General features: G+C 37.7%; 1 protein-coding gene across 1 annotated transcript in view; it reads left to right on the forward strand.

Annotated features, from left to right (window-relative positions):
* DSG4 (desmoglein 4) overlaps positions 1–21,197 on the forward strand; it is a 51,417-nt gene extending 30,220 nt beyond the window's left edge. Inside the window, exons 6-16 of the mRNA XM_053664317.1 lie at positions 1,486–1,652; positions 1,881–2,015; positions 2,826–3,011; positions 7,011–7,282; positions 8,574–8,713; positions 10,685–10,912; positions 13,351–13,656; positions 16,474–16,613; positions 16,760–16,823; positions 17,962–18,170; positions 20,430–21,197. Coding sequence (XP_053520292.1) covers positions 1,486–1,652; positions 1,881–2,015; positions 2,826–3,011; positions 7,011–7,282; positions 8,574–8,713; positions 10,685–10,912; positions 13,351–13,656; positions 16,474–16,613; positions 16,760–16,823; positions 17,962–18,170; positions 20,430–21,197 — 2,615 coding nt within the window. The remainder of the gene's footprint in view (positions 1–1,485; positions 1,653–1,880; positions 2,016–2,825; positions 3,012–7,010; positions 7,283–8,573; positions 8,714–10,684; positions 10,913–13,350; positions 13,657–16,473; positions 16,614–16,759; positions 16,824–17,961; positions 18,171–20,429) is intronic.
* The last annotated feature ends 728 nt before the right edge of the window (positions 21,198–21,925 follow it).

Below are 21,925 nucleotides of genomic sequence, written 5' to 3' on the forward strand. Positions count from 1 at the left end.
GATTTCCTTTCTACACTTAAGCTTTTCCTGTTTTGCTACTTTCATCCCTGCTCTCCCGCTTTGCCTTCTGCCTCATTCTTTCCTCAGTCCTCTAATATTCCTTTTTTTTTTTCCACATCTATACCTGTACTTAGGCCTCTAGATAAAATTTGCAAAAAGAGAATTAAAAAAGAGAAATTTCAGGAGAAAAGCAGATAAGAAGGAAAAGCAGAGGGAACAATGGAGCGCCGAAGAAAGAAAGATGGAGGAGCTTGGAGAAGAAAAGAGATAAGAAACAATGAAAGAGAAAAAGGAAGAGCTAACAAAAGGCAGGGGTCAAGAAGTGTCAGGAGAACTTCTTCAGATGCCTTGGGAAAAAGTGATGCTGAAAACCAAGTGGGAGAACATAGGCAAAGTGAGGACTTGGCCTAAGAAAGGTAGAGAGAGAGAGGGTCTCCAAAGTCCATCATTGTTTCCTCACTAACGTATTTCAAGACAAACTTGGTGAAGAAAGAAGGTAAAACCCACATGCACCTCCACTCAATTGCTGATTAGCAGCCTTGTTAATGCTTGCCCATGATAGGAGAGTCAACCAGAGGGCAAAAGCCTAGTTTCACAAATTATGACTTCCATGAAACCCAGCTCTAGCTATTCAGTCTATGGCTCATTCTCTGTGCAAGGATTTTTCACTTAGAAGCCAGACTAGGAAGCACAAAAACATCAGGAAACTGACCATTCTGGAAAACCTGTCCTGTGGGCTGATAGCCTTGAGGACTAACTTAGCATGTCTGTGCTTTGTCGCTATGAATAATTAAGAACTTCTTATATAACTGTGAACAAATCTTCTTTTCAATGTTTATACATTTATGACTGTTCAGTAAAGTACTTTATCTTCCAAAGCAATGAATAGTAATTCTCTGCTTCCTGGATGAGTAACAAAAAAGACTGTAGGCACTCAATAAATAATCGCAACGTTGAATATAATTAAGCTATCACTTTTCTTAATTAAGCATTTTAAAATAATTCTGCAAGACAATGGCAAAAAAGGGAACTGATGAAATCTGTTCCTTCAGTTTTATGATGAAGATTATTGAACTTCTTTCTATACATTAAAGATCACTGTATTTTGCTACTAATATATCATTTAATCATTGAAGGAGTGTAAGTAGTTTATAAACTAACCATAAAGTGTTTTATAGAAGCAAACCACTGTTATTTTTGTAATTCGTGGTGTGACTAAAGTTATGGTAATACAGGGTGGGGCAAAAGTAGGCTTGCAGTTGTTTGTATGGAAAATAATACAATAATAAATAATAACATAAGAATAAACTCTTTCACGTACACACAGCTGGAAACCTACTTTTGCCCTACCCTGTAGATTCTCATGGATAACTAGAAGAGAGAATGCAGGAGAAAGTCAACCAATCTGTCTTCCTTTGCCTGACGATTTACTGAATTGATTTTAACAGAGTCCAAAATACTCCCCATATCCATCTTCATTTCTAGACACATTGGTAGTAAAGTTAAGTGCCACAGATGCAGATGAAGACAACAATCTGAATTCTAAAATTGCCTACAAGATTATCTCTCAGGAGCCAGCAGGCGCACCGATGTTCATCCTGAATAGGTACACTGGAGAGGTCCGCACGATGTCCAGTTTCCTGGACAGAGAGGTAAAGCCTTCTATAAATGAATGATAAGAAGTCAATACAATTTTGAAAATTCTTTGCACAGCAGGGAAGAAAAAATAATCCATCTATTATGTTGAATGGAAATTATATAGAGAAAGATGATATTAAAATACTGTGTAAAATTATAAAAGTAGAATAATGACATCAAGTGTGTTGGATTTTATTCAGAACAAGACCTAAACCTTACAACTCCTTTCCATCCTTATTAAGGAACACACTATGTATAACCTCCTTGTGAGGGGCTCGGATCGAGATGGAGCTGCAGATGGGCTGTCTTCAGAGTGTGCCTGCAGAATCAAGGTCTTGGACATCAACGATAATTTCCCCATCTTGGAGAAAACTTCTGTAAGTTGTTACTCTTATCTTTTTTTACATAAATGTCAGTAATCAATTTTCTTTGCCACTGGTGTGTGAACCTGGCTTTTTTACATGTATGATGTACTCAGCTTTGCTGTATAAACCTTGAAATTCGTTATATAATAATATATCTTAATACTGCATATTTGCCTTTGAGTCACTCTTCCATGCAGGTCTCCTCTGTGAAAGCAACAGACCATCTCCTCCATACTCTCCACTCACAGAAGTGTAGAAATTTATTATTATTCTGGGAATCATGTAACAATATTGATGTATTTTTATGAGCCTGGTGATTTACTGAATTAATTCTAACAGAATCCCCAAATTCTCAACCTTCCACTTTCATCTTTAGGCATAAAGAAGCTAAAATTGAAATCGGCTGAGCCAAATCTGGCTTGCCCCTTGTTTTGGTAAAATACATATGTATATTGAACCAGAGCTGTGCTTATTCTTTTACATGTGATCTGTGGTTGCTTTGATGCTACAGTGGCAAAAATGAAGAGCTGCAACACTAACTCCCAGGCCCACAAAGCCTAATATATCTACTGGAAGTTATAGAAAATTAAAAATAAACAAGAAAAATGAAAGAAAAGGCCAGTTTGACCTTGATTTTACAGATAGCAGATGAAAATCAGTTCTATTAGCTTATAATCATTTTATTCTTAGATTTCTGATCAGACATAATGATGGAAAATCATTGACACAGTTTGTTGTTAATAATTTAAATGGTAATTATTAGAAAATATCTTTCCTCTTTTGAAAAATTCATTGACTATAACATTGATCTATGTCCTGCAGTATTCAGCAAACATTGAAGAGAATTGTTTAAATTCAGAACTGATACGATTAAAGGCAACTGATCTTGATGAAAAAGGCACTGATAATTGGTTAGCAAAATACTTAATTCTCTCCGGAAATGATGGGAATTGGTTTGATATTCAAACAGACCCGCGAACCAATGAAGGCATTTTGAAAGTCGTCAAGGTACAGTATGGAATCTGCAACTTTTTCTTTGAAAGAAGTTTTAAAATATTCTTAGAGACAGAATCGTCTCTTCAAAAAGCAACCCATGACCTTGAGCACTGTTTACGTGAGCAAATGCCCTAAATAAGTTGACTGTGCTGGTCTGAGACTTCCAGTCAAGCAGCACAGTATTTATCACCAAGAAAATAAGAAGGCTCTTTTTACAATGCCCAAAAAACATAAATTAAAAGCATAATAAACAGTAATATAGATGTCACATTAAACACAATCAATTGCCAAATGGGTGAAATGTGAGATAATTACTAAGATAAGAGGAGGGATACTGTGAGCTAGATTTGTCTGAAAAGATTTCATACAGGGAATGAGGTTTAAGCAGGACCTTGTAACTGGGGTTGCTAATGTGGGGAACGAGTGAGCACACACAGAGGTGAGAAAACGTAAAACACGTTCAGGGCACGGTGAGCAAACTGTGGAGCCATAGCAGAGGATCCACCAGGAGAAGCCACGAGATTCAAGAAGCAAGATGCTGAGTTGGGGCTGGTCTGCTGAGAAGCCCAAATACCAAACTACAGGGCTTTCCCTTTCCTACGGATTAATTTTTCTCAAACTCCTTTCCATTTTTACATTATGGATTGCAATACAATCTAAAAATACTAATTAGAAACAAACTACAAACTAATATGATTCAAATCAACATTGATATAATAAAGGAAATTAATGTTTCTCTAACAAAATTACTACTAACAATATAAACAGAACTTACAGCTATGAAAATATATACTGGTAGACACCTGCACACATATCATTTACATATTGAGTCTCTGCTCTTTTTAAAATTATCTGGAGCAATTAAGGTATTAGCACTACCACAAAATACAACCATTGGCACTGAAATTATATGGTGTATTAATTTATGAGATGGTCATCAAAATTGGGGGAACAATCTATATTTTTGCACTTGTCATTCTAGTGAACACACAAATTTCAGAATTGATAATTCAGGCAATCATGATCTATGACTTCTATAGTATGTCTTCTGTGAGAGCCGAAGTGTCCTAAAGATATACTTACTTCATTCCAAAAGAAATATTGGGAATTCAATTTTATGAATAATCAGTTAAGGTAGAATTACATATTGCATAGACAAAATATCTATTTCTTATTCATGGATGATAACTTTACAAATCTCTTAAAGGGAGCAGAAAACATTCTTAAAAGCATCAAAATAATATGGAAAGGCTAATCTAAATAAAATGAAAAAATTTAATATGTGCGTTAGCACGTAGCCAGAAGAATTCTGTGTTTAGAGAATATATGTGTGGTTTTTCTAGGATTTAGCGTTTGAAATGATGTTGTTAATGTCCTTTTATATACGCTCTTCATTTTCACTCATGTCACTCTGTTACGAGCTTTTGACTAAGCTTTCTATAACCTTTTTCTCAGTCTGAGGACATTATAAATGATTTAGTTTAACTCCAATTTATTGAGAATTACTATGTGCTAGGGATATGAAGGTGAATGAGATATGGCCCTGTTCTCAAGAAACTTGTATTTTAAAAAGACAAAATGTTTAAGAAAATTAAAAATCTCTCTGTCAATCACAACTTCCTTTTGCTATTTATTGATAAATGTGTTTTAAAATACTAACAAACATTATAAATACATGTGTGTATGTACACACTTTGACATTAAGAAAAATTGCTACTCAATTAGAATTTTAACAAAAATATTAATATCAGTATCTACTTTATAATAACTCCAATTAGTGTTTATTAAGTTATTATTTGACATCAACTATAGGGCTTTATTGTGTGTATAGAGGCATTGCACATATCAGAACTCTGAGAAGAAAATCTTGGAATTTCTTTTTTATAAAAAGTGAAATAAATCAAAGAGGAAAAATAACTTGGCAAAGGATAAAGACATCATTCAACCAGATCTTTGATCTCAAAGTCATTCTTAACTGCCACTTCCACACCTCACCCTGTCATCTGGGGCCAGTAAAACAAGTTTTGGGGTGGGGGAAGTGCCTTGAGAGTCCTCTCCCCGCCAAAGTCTGTTCACCTCCGAAAGCTCCATCCTAGCTGTGTGTGCCATTGCTGGTCTCTTCCAGGCACATTTGTGCCAGAAACACTTCAATTCTAGAAAAGCAGAACAAATACACCCGGCAGACATTCGACCATTTCCTCTGTCCCCCTACCACGGAAAACCGCTTTTTTTTTATACAGAGACTTCCTCATTCACACTTAATTCTAAAATGAACCCTGAATTAGCAGTGTCATGTTAAATTAGAGCCAACAATAAATAAATAAACAAACTCGATGTGATCATCTTATAGCTTAGCTTCTCTATTAAAATTTACAGAAGTGAAGACGTCACCAGAAGCCCTATCTGTTTCTGGAGAGGTTTCCCTCACTCTGAGCCCTTCCTGAGCCTCACTTTGGAGCCCTGAAGGGTGACCCCCTCACTTTTCTAACACATAGCTGTGCATCCCTTGTGATTGCTCAGTCATGCCTTACCCTGCAGAAACTGAGTTTTTCCAGCCTGCTCTACCTCCAAGCAGAGACTCAGCAGTAAACAAGTGTTTTTATTGCTCTTTGTACAATCCGGACCCCTGATAAGAGGCCCCAGTTGCAAAGAGTGAATGAGGACTTGCTGGCTCAATCTGCTTTTCATCTTCCCTGTGTCTACATTCTGTGAATGTCTATAATTAACACAACTTCATATTAATATATTTCACCACACTCTGTTTAGTAGGGAGGGAACTATTCTGACACACAAAAAAATCACATTTATGCGTGTACACAAGAAAGCCCCAAAAGATATCTCTATAAAAGTAGAAAAGTCTCAGATTTTTCATTTATTTGAAGGTAGCACAAAATTCCAGAAAATGAAAAGTGGGTTGTGGAAGAGGAATCTCTTTCAGTTGAAAATCCATTTTTCAGCATGCAACTCATATCCAGTTCTGAGCTAGGTATTATGTGGACCAGGGAGGGGAAAAGATGTACAAAAGCAATCAAAATCCCAAGCCTCCAGGGTTTTAGCTAATATTTAAGTGAGGCATGTTGAGCCAGCCCCTGTAAAGAATTTAACTTAAATCTAAGAAAGCATCTATGATGTCGCAGAACTTCCATGAAGAGCCGAGATTTACCTCAGGATCTTGCTGATGGCCCAGATAGCTTGACCTCTGTTGTTGGTCTGTGTTGCGAATGATGCCTATATTTGGTTCCAGAAACTTCTAAACAGATGCTGCTCAGTACTCCCTTTCTTAGAACTGCTTTTTCACCTGTAACTTTTCATTGTACCACATCAATCATTCTGGATCAAAAGATCTTATTTGTCTTTTATCCAGGGAACCCATTTCAAAGGGCACTTTTCTCTGGGTATGGTATTTATTTACTTAAATGTGCCCTATGAAGAAATCTTCTTGTCCATCATACCCAGCACAATTACATCATAGTTTAGATCTGACTACAATAATCATAAAGTCTCCTTTAGAAGTCACTTACACCATATTTCTTCAATGTTTCATGTTCAATTACATCATACATATATTGGCTCTTTCATTCTGCTGATTTACTTTCAGAAATTCTCAGATGTATTTCTACAAAGGAAACGGAGGCCTATATATTCATTTACTGATTGTGGATATTTTTTTATTTCATTCTAAGTTTTTTTTACTTTTCATGAATACCTCACTTGGGGGAAAAGATCATTTTGCATTCCAGGGTTTTTATATAAGTGCAAAACTCCAAATTTGAGTCCAACTTAAAATCACAGGCCTGAATTACCTATATACCTCATTATGCTAAAAGATAAAGTCATTAACATGTCTGAAATACCTCATGCTGTAATAAATAATATTTTGATCTGTTTAGAACCTGAATTTCATAGCTGCTGGACTTTATTCTGGTGTGTTATGTTCCTATCATGACTTCTCATTCTGTCAAAAGAAAGTTCTTCCGCTGTTTCAGAGCTTTTCACTTTCTGTCATTTCAGATGCTGGACTATGAACAAATGCCTAATGTTCACCTTGGTATTGGAGTTAAAAACCAAGCTGAATTTCACCCCTCAGTTGCCTCTCAATTCCGAATGCATTCAACCCCTGTAATAATTCAGGTTATCAATGTGAAAGAAGGGCCAAAATTTGATCCAAATTCAATGACTTTCCGCGTGCGAGAAGGAGTAAGAGGAGATTCCTTAATGAATTACATACTTGGCACATATACAGCTGTAGATTTGGACACAGGAAATCCCGCAACAAATGTCAGGTACTGCAAACCTTTTGCTCGCATCTGAGTGATAAAGCCTGGCTCTGCCCAGTGCTAATTCATGGAGCACGTGCTAGTGTGTCTGGGTTGAAATATTTTGGGGGGTTCGTTTCTCCTGCTCATCTGTCACTGTTATAGAAGACTATGGGGTCTTCTATTGACATTTTCTTAGAATATTAATAGTGTTTTAAAGGCTGTAAGAGCTCCAACTGGTTCAAAGAGTAATTGTATCCAGGGGGCAATTGGAAGATCGGAGTCACCTTTGATTACTCTGGGAGATCCCTTGTGGTCAATTGTACCACCCCAGACCCGGGCTGATAAAGCTGCGTTGTAAACTGCACATCATCATAAAAGATGGTCACTGCTTGTTTTTTTTTTAAACCTGTGTTATTTATAGCTTTAGGGCTAATTTCAACCTTCTACTTACCGGAAGGAAAAAAAAGGGATAATAGATGAAGCTAAAGATAATGTAGAGAGTCAGAACTAGAAAAATAGAAAAGAATTATGGGACCTATGTATACCGATTATACATGAATTAGACCTATACAAGGTATTCTGGAAAATAACTATGATGAAACTTACAAGTATTCCATATATCCTTTCCTTGTCTCTCTTCTTTTCCTATGCCCAATATTTTTGGAGTGAAGGGTGTATTGACCTATAAATTGTTTTAATAGTAACAATTCTGATTACTTAGTCAGCTAACAAGTTCACAGACAACGAAAATGATGAAGTCTGTCAACATGGAATAAAGGAAAAGGACATGTCAGATAAGTGCCTTAGCCACTTAAAATCATGCCTGGTACAGGCACCAGACCTTCATCCAAGCACTTTGAAACCATTTATGTCACGAAACCCACATACACAAGTGGAATAGATGACACCACAACCCCTGAAAGGCCAACAGTGAGGTGCTCTAAAACCAATATACGTAAAAACTCAGTAACAACTGAGTATATCCATGTGAAATGGATAAAGTCTATTCCCTTGATATTGCTAGGATTTAATAAACAGACCTGAAATAGACTTATCTATTTAATTAACATTTTATTATTCACTTTATTTTATAAAGAGCTAGACGAGTAAGTATTATGAAATTTTAAAACTCTGTTGTGAGCCTGTACATTAATATGTTCAATACTAGAATTGTATTGATACATATACATTTTATAATCCAAAGCAATTATTACTGTAGAGCATGCAACACCATATATAAATTTAACGCATTGTATGTGACTAAAATTATTAACTTTCACAGAAGCAAATGATGAATTTATTTATTTAAAAACAGGTATATCATAGGACATGATGCGGGCAGCTGGTTAAAAGTTGACTCAAGGACTGGTGAGATACAATTTTCTAGGGAATTTGATAAGAAGTCAAAATATATTACCAATGGGATATACAAAGCAGAGGTGTTGGCTGTAGATGGTAAGAAAATGTATTTTCAATATTTTAGCAAAATTATTATTGTATCAAATCTAAATATTTTAATATTGATAGTAGAGTAAGTCAAATAAAACATCATTCAGTGGTATCTGCAAGTCTAACAGAGAGTTCCAAATACCTTAGACTAAGAACTGAATTCAGTTCACTCATAAGCATAACTTACATTTGTCATAATGTATTTCACCTACTTCTAAAAAGGAATTGTATGACTCATAGTGTAAAGCTTTAAAATATATAAATAAAATTTATTTTCTGTTAATGGCCTTATCTCCTGAGATGGTTGAGCCAACCTGCAGAGTATGTTAGGAATGTTCACCTAAAGTGCCACAAAATGAGCCCAGAGGTCATCCGGGGATGGCCTGCAGGAAAGGCAGTGTCCCAAAGAGTAGAGATATTTTAGAGTCACTAAAATTGTGCTGCATGGAGAGGCCTGTGTGAATGCTGCTCAATTAGCTATGTTGTCCAAAGTAAGATGTTAAGAACTAAGAAGCATGTTGTTATTCTAAACATAAGATCCAAATTAAAAGTCATAACCACAGATGCACTGAATTAGCCTGTAACTAAGCTGCTTTTCACATGGGAAAACTGACTAGGCCTTCCTCTTGGTAAGTAGCAACAGACATTTGTTTATCAATAGTTAATGATTCTCTGGAGCACTGCCCAGGAAACCAGCTACTACAGAACAAAAGAACAGACAAAAGGTCAGCAACCAGGAAAGAAGAAGGGAAATAAACGTCCCAGATACATACCTAATAGAAGATAGGTAGTGTAGGTTTGCATCAAGTTTATACCTGACAGAGAGTAGCAAACAGAAAAATGAGTGGGCAGCACAAGATTATAGAAGAAATCATGACTCCCTTTTCTTCACATCTTCACCAACACTTGTTTTTTAAATGTGTTGATGACAGGCATTCTGACAGGTGTGAGGTGGTATCTCCTTGTGGAGGACCAGGGAATGGCACAGAAAGCAACCTATGGGATAATCTGATGTCTGTCTCATGAGAGCCCAAATCTAGAAAGCCCAATGCTTAATAGGGTAGTAAGAACACAATGTACAAAACCATGCAGGATACGGATAGGCTTCCTGTTTATTTGCATTTGATTAACTAAATGGCTCTACCACTTAGGTATGCAAAAGCCATCTTTAAAGCAGTTTATTTAATTCTCCAAAAGTGTCCTAGTAAAATGCCGAAGACATGATAATGTTCTAGTTTACAAATGATAAAATGAAGACCCTTTGCAAGTTAAAAATAAAATAATTATTTATTCATTGTAACAGAACATAAAGTAGAAAAGTGGACTAAAACCCAGTCTACTATTTTTTAGTCCTTTTCCCTTTCCAACAAACTATACTCACCCAAAATTTGTTGCAAAGAGTTTAGGGGAAACAATCTAATATTTTGATATTTGTTTTCATAAGTGTCTTTTCAGAGAGAAATAGCATCTCATGAATGGAATTAAAATAGACAGTCAAAGTAGAAAGGGTAAATACACACAATTATTTAATTTCAAATATGGCTATTTCAACAACACAGGAACCACTAAGCAGCCTGAAATGGAAGGTTCTGAGCTTGGTCTAGGGGTCTCACTTATGGGGACAGGGTGGGAATGGGAAGCCATAGACCTTCTCTGAGGAAGGACATTTAATTTTGCATTTGGGAATGTGTAGGAGTTAGCAGAATGAAATGGGGGTGGAAAATATTTTAGGAAGGGTGAATACGATAAGAAAGAGTCTCGAATTAGTAAGAAACTTGTTCAAAAAGAAGCCAGTAGAGCTGGAAGGTTGTGGGCAAAGGCAAGGGTGGCTTCAGGTTGCTGAGCCAGGCAGGAACCTACTACACACCATCTCAGGAGTCATCAGACCACTCCTATCTGTGGTGGCATCATCAGTGGATAAAGAAATGTCTCCCCGATACCATTTACCCCGACACCTGTAATGCTTTGCCATTTCAGATGGCTCTGGGAAAACGGCTACAGGAACCATATGTATCGAAGTTCCTGATGACAATGATTACTGCCCAGTCATTTTTGCTGAAAGTGACTCCATCTGCATAGCCTCTCCATCTATCCTTATATCTGCGAGAGACATTAACCACCATTCATATGGGTCTCCTTTTACCTTCTGTGTTGTTGATCAGCCACCAGGGACAGCTGACTTATGGGATATCAGGTCAATAAATGGTAAGTGGAATGCAAACATGTTCATACTTTAAAGGCCAAAAGCAAAAACAATTACTAAATAATTAGTCAAGTCATGTAATATTTTCCTTCCCTATTTCTATGATCCTTGCCATATTCATATTAAGTGATGATAATTTTTCATATACATATTTAGGCTATTTGGAAAAATTTTGAACTGAAATAAAAGTAAAAATGTTTTATGAATACTGTACTTACAAATAGTAGTATATAAATATCAGTTTATCCATCATTTTATATAGGTGGGGTGCTACACAAATATTTGATCAGTTTGAAATAAACAGAAACCTTGACAAACTCACCAGATGTCACAATTCCCCATCTTAAATTATTTCAGGCAAGTCATTTAACTGTCTCTGAAACTCAGGTATGCTATGGATTTACATGCATACATCTTCTAGTTACTTAGAAGAACATGAGATCAATAAAATTGTTTTTATAAAAAGATAGGCGCTCAGACTTATTTTTCAGGGATAAAATTGAAAGCCAAATTGTACAATATTAGAAGAATGGTTAGGCCAACCATGGTACATATTATTAAGATGTAGTATCATACCTCATTAACATTAGAGTTACGTGAAGCACTTAGATACAAAGGAATACATAAACCAAAGCATGTAAAGTACAAAGATTCCAGAGTACATGTTGTGTTTATGCTATTGCTATATAAAATTGAAGGCACTGATAAAAACTGGGACTAAATTTCATATATATCATATAATGCACATTTTATATTAAATATTCACAGAATATATTTAATATATTTCAAGTTCTCTTTCCTGAAATGCTAAATGTATATTAGATAGTAAAATGCTATGAAAAGACCTCATTTAGGCTGAGACAGCTCCCTAATGTCACATTCATTTGGGAAATAGAGATTTTGGGGGCCTTGGGGGAGCTATGGGGGTCATACTGCAGAGCCATGGTGAGAGGAAATACTTCCCACCTTTCTGAGGCCACTAAACTTCTCCACTCACAAGGAGAAACCATAAGATAATGCCTCCACTAAGGACTTAGTCAAAGAAAGAAATGATTTCGCCATAAAACTCTTTGGCTCTTTTCCACAAACCACTGTATTATTAAGTGGTACAAATAGATAGTTACAGAATAGCCATGGAGATGTAAACTACAGTACAGGAAATGGAGTAGCTGAACTTACAGGCATGACCCATGGACATAAACAAAGGGGGGGATTGCCTGAGGGAATAGGAGGTTCCAGGTGGAGCGGGGCAAAGGGGGAAAAGTCAGGACAACTATAATGGCATCATCAATAAAATATAATTGTTAAAAATCTAGGCACATTAATGCAATTCTACTAAAATCAAGACAATTGTGAATTCACCTTTTCCTGTAAAGTCCAATAGCCCATTCTTAAATAATAATTGCTAGCCACTTTTTCTTCATTCATATCCTAAATATTGTAAGTGAAAAATATAAGAAAAATGTTTGACGTGGAGGTTGGTTGACATATTCAAGTGATATTATAGGTTTAATAATAAATATATAAAAATATATAATGACACTTGAGATAATATTCTTAGAGCCTTGTTTCAATGTTGGTGTTGAAAAACAGAATAACTTTCACATAACATCTTGTGCCCAGGTTACATTTTGTATTCTTACTTTGATTGCTTTACTTGATTTGATTCTTGCTTTATTTGATTCTTACTCTGTGCCCAGGTTACATTTTGATAGAATTAGCTGGTTTATCATATAACAATTAAAAGTAATAAATAATAATAATTATTATTATTACGGAGTGTTATGGACTAATCAATCACTACTCATGAGTCAGGTGTTAAACTTAATCACCTTTAAACTTACTTGGGCAGATAAATAAATTTCAACCAATATTTAAGCAATAGTTTCTGTAAAAATTTAATGGGCAATAATAGCACAAAGAATTAGGAAAATAATAGTTATTGAAATAATTTTAAATGAAAGGGCAACACTTTTGAATTGAGATAGACAAAATCTTAGGGAGGATATTTGAAAATTGTAGTACTAAATAGAAGACTTCCAATATTTTCTTTCAGCTCAGTACTCCTCATTCATTGAACAAATATTTTAAAGCATTTTTTAATTTAATTATTGTTCAAGTACAGTTTTCTGTCTTTTACTCCCATCCCAGCTCACCCCCCTGCTCCCCACCTCCCTCCCATTTCCACCCCCCTTAGTTTTTTGTATTGGACAAATATTTATTGAGTCATATCATAGACCATGAATTGTTGCTCTAGAAATAAAGATCCAGCCTTTGTAGAAATAACAATCCAGCAGAAAAAAGTCTTGAACAATTCATTATAAATGTTTCTTTTTTATAAATAAATACAGAGAGCTCTACGAGTAAGGCCCTAAGTTAGTCTGGAGTATTAGGAAGGGTGACCCCAAATCATTTTATTTTCTCTTTTTTTCCCTTTCAGCTACCTCTGCAATCCTGACGGCTGAGCAGCCTTTATTTGCTGATACTTACCAAATCCCAATCCTGGTGAAGGACAGCTACCACAGGGAGTGTGAATTTCCACAGGTGGTCAAATTAGTTGCCTGCGATTGTGACAACAACCACATGTGCTTGCATTTTAGTACCCCAGCCATCTCCACTGGGGACGGCACCTCAGCTGTCAGTGACATATATGGACCTGACCCTGAAGACCGAATTAAGGTTTCAAATGTTGGTCTCGGACCCGCAGCGATTGGCATGATCATTCTGGGCCTCTTACTACTGCTTTGTAAGTACTGGGTTAAGTCCTTCTTTTCAACAGTTCTCCAAAATAAGAGTGTAACCAGGCTTACTAGGAGGTTAGGTTCATTTGGCCATTTTGTTTTGGTGTCTCTGTCAATTTTTGCAGAAATATGGAAATAAACAATGGGAGTGGTAAGGGCACATACTTGTTCCATAATGGTAACTTAAAAGGCCTAAAATTTGGGAGATAAAGATGGGAAATACATGCAAATCCTAAGTGTAATATAGCAGAGCATAAAGTATACCTTACAATGAAAATTTCAGCAGAATGCTTTAAGAGTAGAGAGGCAGAAGCAATCCAAGTGGGAAGGATGGGGAGGTCTTTCTGGTGGGAGTGGCTTTGAGCCTGGCCCTAAAAAGCAGAGGATTTTCTTAGAAGGAGGATGGTGTGTGTTGGGGGTTAGCGGGGCAGGACCTGAACTGAATCCAGGCCAAAGGAGTAATACAACATGAACAGGGAGGGGTGGAAGGGCACAGCACACTCAGGAAGTAGAGAAGCTGAGGGGCAGGCTGGGAGCCATCCTGCAGGAACATTCGGGATCCGCCCAACCTTCTGGGCCTCCGTCTACAGGCAATGAGAGTCCCTGAGGACTTGTAAACTCAAGTGGCCTGATTACTCTAGTGTTGTAGGAAGCAAGGAGAAGAGACGAGAGAAGGAAATTAGCCTCTGGGCTCTGGATGAGCATCTAAACTAGGACCACACCACGGAAATGACAAAGTCACTAAGCAAAAGTTTCAAAAAGGGTCCTCCTCTACCTATGCCATTTTTAAAACATCTAGATCTTTAGAGGAGAAATTCTTCACATATTTTAAGTGGCCCTTGCAACACTTAGATTTTGTGGAGATCAAAAATTGGAGTCTAAAATTAAAGATGACTAAATTCTTCAAACTGCAACATTAATATATTTTCATGGATGAACACAAACTAAAGCATTATCATTTTTGATGTATTAAGAAATAACAACTATCTTTGGGGCAGACTTTCTTAAAATGATCTGAGTTTTCAAGTCTATACAAAGATCATGAATGAGTCTCATAATGATGTTAGAGACATATTCCCAGCACCTGACTCTACAGTAACTGAGCAGAGGCGTGCATTTACCTATAAACCAGTAGTTCTTAACCCTAGCTGCACATTAGGATTACTTGGAAGTCTTTAAAAATCACTCATGCCCAAACAGTGATATTCAAGATGATTCCTAAGTTTCACCATGTTTAAGCCTTCTGGTGAAGCTAAAGGGCAATCTGGGGACTGAAATCCAAAATCAGCTGCCATTTCCAGCAGGTTAGCACTAAAATTTTCATGACTCTTCCTGAACCAGGCAAAGAAAACACAAGAGTTGTTAAATTGGTTGTCGCATAGGAGGGGAAAGCATCTGAAGACAAATTCACTCGTCCTCAATGGAGAAGCCCAGGGTCAGTTATGGAGAGGGCGGAGCAAAGTGATGTGAGGGGCAGGGGTTCTATCCCAAAAGGCCTCAGATGAAGTCTTTTGATGTTAATTCCAAATGAGATTACGCATATAGTAACTGTGCTTGGTATGTGCTACTCATTTTCTTAATTAGAAAATGCCTTTGTTGGACAGATCTCATGCCCATAATGGTGCATGACCCTGCACAGGACTAAGTTCACAGACATTTAGTGTAGGTCAAGCAGCTGCTAGAAGCTCCCAAATCTAGTCCTTTCTAGGAGTCCTTCTGGAAATGTAGAATTTGATCTTTTGTTCACTCTTCATGGTGCAGATGATAAAATCGTAAAATTAACTGTTTTAATTTAGTGGCTTTGGTATTTTTTCTGTATTTCTAATTAACCCATTTGCTGAAATGCGTGTTATGCTAGGAAATTAGAAAAGTGTTAAAAGCAACTAAAGTAGACCCAAAGAACTAAACTGGCTGTATTCTACAATCTCAGAAAACATGTCTGTATTTATGAATTAAAGTATAGAATTAAGGTGAATTATTCCATTATATTTTATAGACAAAGTCTCAATATATAGAAATAACTTCCTTAAGCTTATGGTAGGTAATATTTGGTTGATTTCTTTTGAGTTTAAATATAAGAAGGGTGGAAGAAAGGTTTTATCTCTAGGTTCAACCACTGAATCTTGCACCCAATTCTCTTATAAACATTTATTAATCATGTGTTTAACTTATATGTGTGTATATGGTGTTTGGCCACATGCATTTGTATATATAAGTTTCCTTGTGGGTATAGCAAATACATCAGTGTCAACAGAGATGGTCTATGTATACCGATATACATATATCCAGGTACCTCACATAGACACATGTCCGTGGAGATAAATACATAGTTATTCATGTGTGTACACACATACATATATAGGCTTACAAATACATAGACATACACAGATGATTTTATGTAAATAAATATATATATATATATATATATATATATATATATAAATGAGCACACATTTATGAGGAACCAGGAATCATAAAATTTGATTTGAATCCTGGGTCTGCCACCAACCAGTCCAGAAATCTTGGACTAGAGGACAGAGAGGACCTTACTTTATTAACCTGTCAGTCAAGAACCCAGATTACATGACCTTAAACTTCATTCATTCCAGCTCTAAAAGTCTCTGTGAGTTGGTGGTTTTGTAGTTATAAACATGGATATATATACTCAATCTTTTAGGGGAAAACTGATGCTTTGTTACATTTGTATTTATCCTTCTGGTTCTAAATATAATGCCACATTTCCCCCCCAAATAATGTGCTGAGTGACTTCCTAAACTGAGCATGTGTTAACCCTTCACTTTCCTTTTCACTTTCTTGGGCAGTGGCGCCACTGTTGCTACTCATATGTTGCTGCAAACGAAGACAGCCAGAAGGCCTGGGGACCAGGTTTGCTCCTGTGCCGGAGGGGGGAGAAGGGGTGATTCAGTCTTGGAGAATAGAAGGGGCCCATCCCGAGGACAGGGTGAGTACACTGTCCCTTTCCGGAGAAGCATGGGATTTCCATGGAAATCGAGCATGTCTTGGCAATTATACAGCACACAAAAATAAAAAGATGGCAACTTTAAATGCTTATATAAAGCATTTATATTTAATATATTCTTTTTTCAGGATGTGTCAAATATATGTGTACCAGTGACAGCTTCTAATACCCAAGACCGTATGGATTCCTCAGGTCAGTGGATGCCAAAATCTGTTTCTTATTAAAATTTGCAAAATTATTCAACCGGATAAATCTCATGTATAAGTACCTTTAGAAAAACAGCGTGTCTGTTGATCTTCCTGTGGGATAGTCTATGAGAATATGTTACATGTTAGAAGTGGGCACCTTGGTTTTGTATCTTCAGCTACAGACAGTGAAGTCGTGGTATAGCAATGAACGTGGTAAACTTTAGAACCAGGTGCATGGGTATGATTCCTAGCTCTGCCTCTTACCAGTAGGTCCCTGGGCAAAACACAGCCTCTCTGGGCCTTGATTTTCTTATTGTTAAAATTAAGTTTATGAAAGCACCTACTACAAGGTGTTGTTGTGAAGAGTAAATAAAAATATATACATATGTGTATATAGCATGCCTATATTATGTATAGTATATATTATATCTGTATATTATATATGTGAGATAGGTATATGTGAGTGCGTATCACAAAATATGCAATACAATAACATCTGGTTCATACATGCATTCGCCTTAGCAGTCTTATACCCTCCTAACCTACCAGGCCCACGAATACCTAACACTACTGAAAAGTATACCCAGCTACCAGGCAAGGATTGAACAAAGTAGAGAAATTGCCCAATTCTAGAGCAGACATGGGATTTCTCCAAAATGCTTCCTTAGTATCCCAAGCCGGACTCTTTGGAGCCTAAGGAGACTTAACGCTCCTATGAAACCAGCTCTCCATCCAGCACCAGGGGGAATGAGGACTATGAGTTCCAGTTCCACAAACGCATAACTGGGAGTTTGTAGAATGGGTGCAGACCTTCTCAGACAGACCTGGAGAGCTTGCCAGGGGCAGCACTGGAAGGAACTGGTGCAGGTACAGAGGCCCCACTCCTCCTGGCTAGTTCTGTACCTTTAAGCCTAGGAGCAGTCTGTGAAAATGGAAAAGGCCAGGTCAGGCAGCCTCTGGACTTGCTTTAATCAGCAAGCCTGGAGGTGGAGGCTGTGATTCAACTCTCTCCCTGCCTAGCGTTCCACGACCTACTTGCTGCTGTGTGGTGGCGGTGGTGCGGACAGCGGCTGGCAGTGGTTTACTGGGATAAACAATGCAGACAACTCAAACATGGTGGCGTGCACACCCTCTCCTCACAGAAATCTACACCAACACCTACGCGGGCGGAGGAACGGTCGAAGGGGGCGTGTCAGGAGTGGAACTCAACACAGGTCTGGGGACAGCGGCTGGCCTGGCAGCTGGCGGAGCACTGGGAACCCTGAGGAGGAGAGGCTCGATGCTGGGAACCCAGAGGGAGTATGCAGACACCGGCCTGAACATGGCATTCTTGGACAGCTATTTCTCCGAGGTAACTCCCCCGCACCGTCACACACAGAATAGTCCTGAGACTGAACAATAGTAATAGTAACAATGGCAGTGGGCTCTTCTGAAAAGTTCTGTTATTCTTAACATTATCCCAATCCAAAAAAAAAAAAAAAATTTCACTTCTCTTTAAAGTTCAGAAGCCAATTTGGTGAGGCATTTCACATTTCATACCGTGAGAGAGGCTAGCATCTCTCACCATCCTCCCTTTCCCCTTTTCCCGCTTTTCTGTCTTCTGTTTCCTATGATTTTCCCACTTTACTTCCCATAGCAATCAGAGAGCAGCACCATCCAGATGAAGAACAAAAGTGTGTATTTACGTCCTTTCTTTATGAGATCCTTCCTGCTCTGCAGGTACCTCCCAGAGAAAGGAGAAAAAATAAATTAAAAGCCAAGATTGGGGAAGAAAGACGGTGGTAACTCAAGAACAGAGCATCAGCACAACTCGGTGATAGACCAGGGCCTAGAACGCAGGTCTCCTAACCTCCGTCCAGGGCCCCATCTGCCAGGTGCGCCTCAGTTAGGGAAGGGACCCCTCAGAAGGGGTCAGGGGTCTGTGAGTATTCCAAATCGAAAGCACCTTGGACTTGGGATTGGCCTGGCATTAAGGGTAAATAAACTTTCTTGCAAATTCCTATTTAATATGCTTATTTTACTTACTTAGCAGCCCATTTCATCTCTTCTTTCAATTAGCCTGTCTTACTTCCCATGTAATAATACATTAATTTCACAACTGTTCTTAACAAAAAAAATGCTAAGAGTACTGTTACAAGTGTCAGCTATATGTTAAAATTGGTGGTTACAAATACTATTGCAGGCTGTGCATGAATAGTATCCATTATTTAAATGTGGGATCGATGCTATGACGCACATTTCACAAATGGGAACAAACTATATGTGTCTTAGAAATGTCATACAAATGCTATTTAACAAATCATGCATAAAAGTCTCATGAATTTTCAAGAAACTTTGCCATTCATGTCAAACTGCACTGAGCATTTTTTCCTGTGGTTACAACTAGTGCTTTAAAGGACAAACAAAAGCACAGTGCGTTCTCCTTTCTCTGTGGGCTCCAAGGTCATCCTTCCCCAAACCTGTCAGCTCTACACTTTAAAAATGGCCCTAGATTTCAGCGGTCGTGAGACACAGCCTCTCCTTCGCCAGAAGCCTCTGAGGAGCAAAGGCGATGCTTCTTTCCTGTCACTGTTTACACCAGCACTGCCCACCTCGGCAGCTAACTCCTGCCGGGTGCTAGAGGGTTCTCCTCTCACCGAGCTGTCATTTAAAATATTAAACAGCAAAGTTTTAAGGTAATCCCAACCCCATAAATAATTGACTTCAAGACCTAAAATCATTTCTAACAGTAGAATTTAGACTCTGGGACAGACCATAGGAAAAGCAGCATGATGCCGTATAAAAAGGATAGTTGGATGTGAGGTTTGGGGCATGCCATTCTCCCTCTCTGGGCCTTTGGTTGCCTTAAATTTATAAAATAAAGAGGGGGTCACATTGTATGATTCACATGGTGCTGGGCAGGCCCTGTGGGACTTCTTGGGACCCAGCAAGGGCCATGGAAGGTAAGAGGAAGGGGATGAGAAGGGCCGGTCTCTGCTCCCACCCGGCCCTTCAAACAGAGATGTGCCACTTTCATCGGTGCTGTTCGTTGGATTCCTACCTAGGATTTCATATAAAGGGTCTGTCATAAAAAATCATTTGAAAATCACAGTGGATAGCCTCTTAGCGCCTGCCTCCTGTTAACCAAACTCCAGAGACATGCCAGTTCTTTCCACTCAGGCCACATAAAACTCCACTGAACATTCTGATACGTCTCTGAAGCTTAGAGATAGTAGCATCTTTACACTTGCTTTTATGCTAAATAGGTCAAATGTCTCTCCTTAATATTTTAAACATAACTCAATATATTTTATTATTTCTAGACCACCTCAGAAACAAGACTACAAATCCAAAAGGTTAACACACTATCTTTGATTCATAATCTGAATAAAATGTAAAGATTATCACTTACTAGCTTTCAAATAAGAGACATACACATTTATTCAAATTCTATGAACCATTAATACACAGTGAGCTCCTTAAAAAATTCCAGTTATTTAGAAAGACAGCAAAGAATCAGTATTTTTCTTGGTTCATTCCATAAAATGTTCTTAAATCAGATGCCTCTAAGGCTCTGATTATTTTAAGGGAAAAGAAACTTCTAATTCCCCATTTTTCTTCTCATTTTTAGAAAGCACATGCTTATGCAGATGAAGATGAAGATCGGCCAGCAAATGACTGCTTGCTCATTTATGACCATGAGGGAATAGGGTCACCCGTGGGCTCAATTGGTTGCTGCAGCTGGATTGTTGATGATTTAGAGGAAAGCTACATGGAAAACTTAGACCCCAAATTTAGAACTCTTGCCGAAATCTGCTTAGGCACAGAAATTGAACCATTTCCTTCACACCAAGCTTGTATACCTATCAGTACTCACCTCCCTTTGCTCGGACCTAATTACTTCGTTAATGAGTCTTCAGGAATGACTCTCTCGGAGGCTGAATTCCAGGCAGAAATGGCAATGCCGGAACCCATGGTCCATGGGGACATTGTGGTGACTGAGACTTACACTAGTACTGATCAATGTATGCAACCCACTACAATTGTTTTTGATCCGCAGCTTGCACCCAGTGTTGTAGTGACAGAAACAGTGATGACACCTGTCTATGACGTCCAAGGAAATATTTGTGTACCTGCGGAGTTAGCCAACACACAAAACGTAATCTATACTGAGAGAGTAGTGCCTAGTCCTGGTGTGCCTGACATGAGGAGTAGCAGCGTGACTGATGGTCGTATGGGCCCTGTGATGAGTGGCGGTATTTTAGTAGGGCCAGAAATTCAAGTGACACAAATGATGAGTCCAGATATTCACATAAGCCAAACCATTGGTTCCACATCCCCGATGACACCTCGACACAGAGTAACAAGGTATAGTAACATACATTACTCCCAACAGTAAGCGCTTTATGGTCAGTATTCCTTGCACCTTGTCATCACCAACATAGTCATCAGAGATGTATATTGTACTATATTTAACACTTTAACAGTCAACAAAATTCAAGTTGTTGAAATTTAATGGCATTCTTTGATTATATCTTTTTTAGAGGTAAATATGGCTGAGCACTTATAAGCTTTTTAAAATTATTTCTGATTTTAAGTAATAAGCCAAAAAACTTGAAGACTGTGTCACAGCCTTCAAGACTGATAAACAGCACATAACTCACAAGGAGAATATTAAGAGGTCTTCAGGCCTGTAGAACTCATCATGTAAGCCAAGTTGCCCTTGTCCTTGGAGGTTGCAAAAGAAGCCCTGTGCACGGTCACCAGTCATGTGTATCTTTAGAAAACTATCTCTATTAAATATGTTTAATTGAAAGTGAATGAAATGTAAATTTCTGAAAGGAAATTGAAAAGGAAGATGGAGCATTTATCAATAGAAAAATAAAGTCATTTGTCTCTTCAAATAGTTTCTCAAGATATGAAATATTTAGGGCACGCTTAATATATAACACAGGGAGTTTGCCAGCTAAATGTGTCACTGAGAATGGTCTATCAAAAGGAATACTGTATGCATATAGACATAGATACATAAATCAATATGGATTAACTTTTGTTGCACTTTATTGATTTATATCACTAAATGTAAATTAGTATAGCAAAATATGTAAATGACAACACTACAGTAGA

Source organism: Artibeus jamaicensis, unplaced genomic scaffold (genome assembly GCF_021234435.1).
Source record: "Artibeus jamaicensis isolate MK-2021 breed Jamaican fruit bat unplaced genomic scaffold, CSHL_Jam_final contig_354, whole genome shotgun sequence".
NCBI classification, from domain to species: domain Eukaryota; kingdom Metazoa; phylum Chordata; class Mammalia; order Chiroptera; family Phyllostomidae; genus Artibeus; species Artibeus jamaicensis.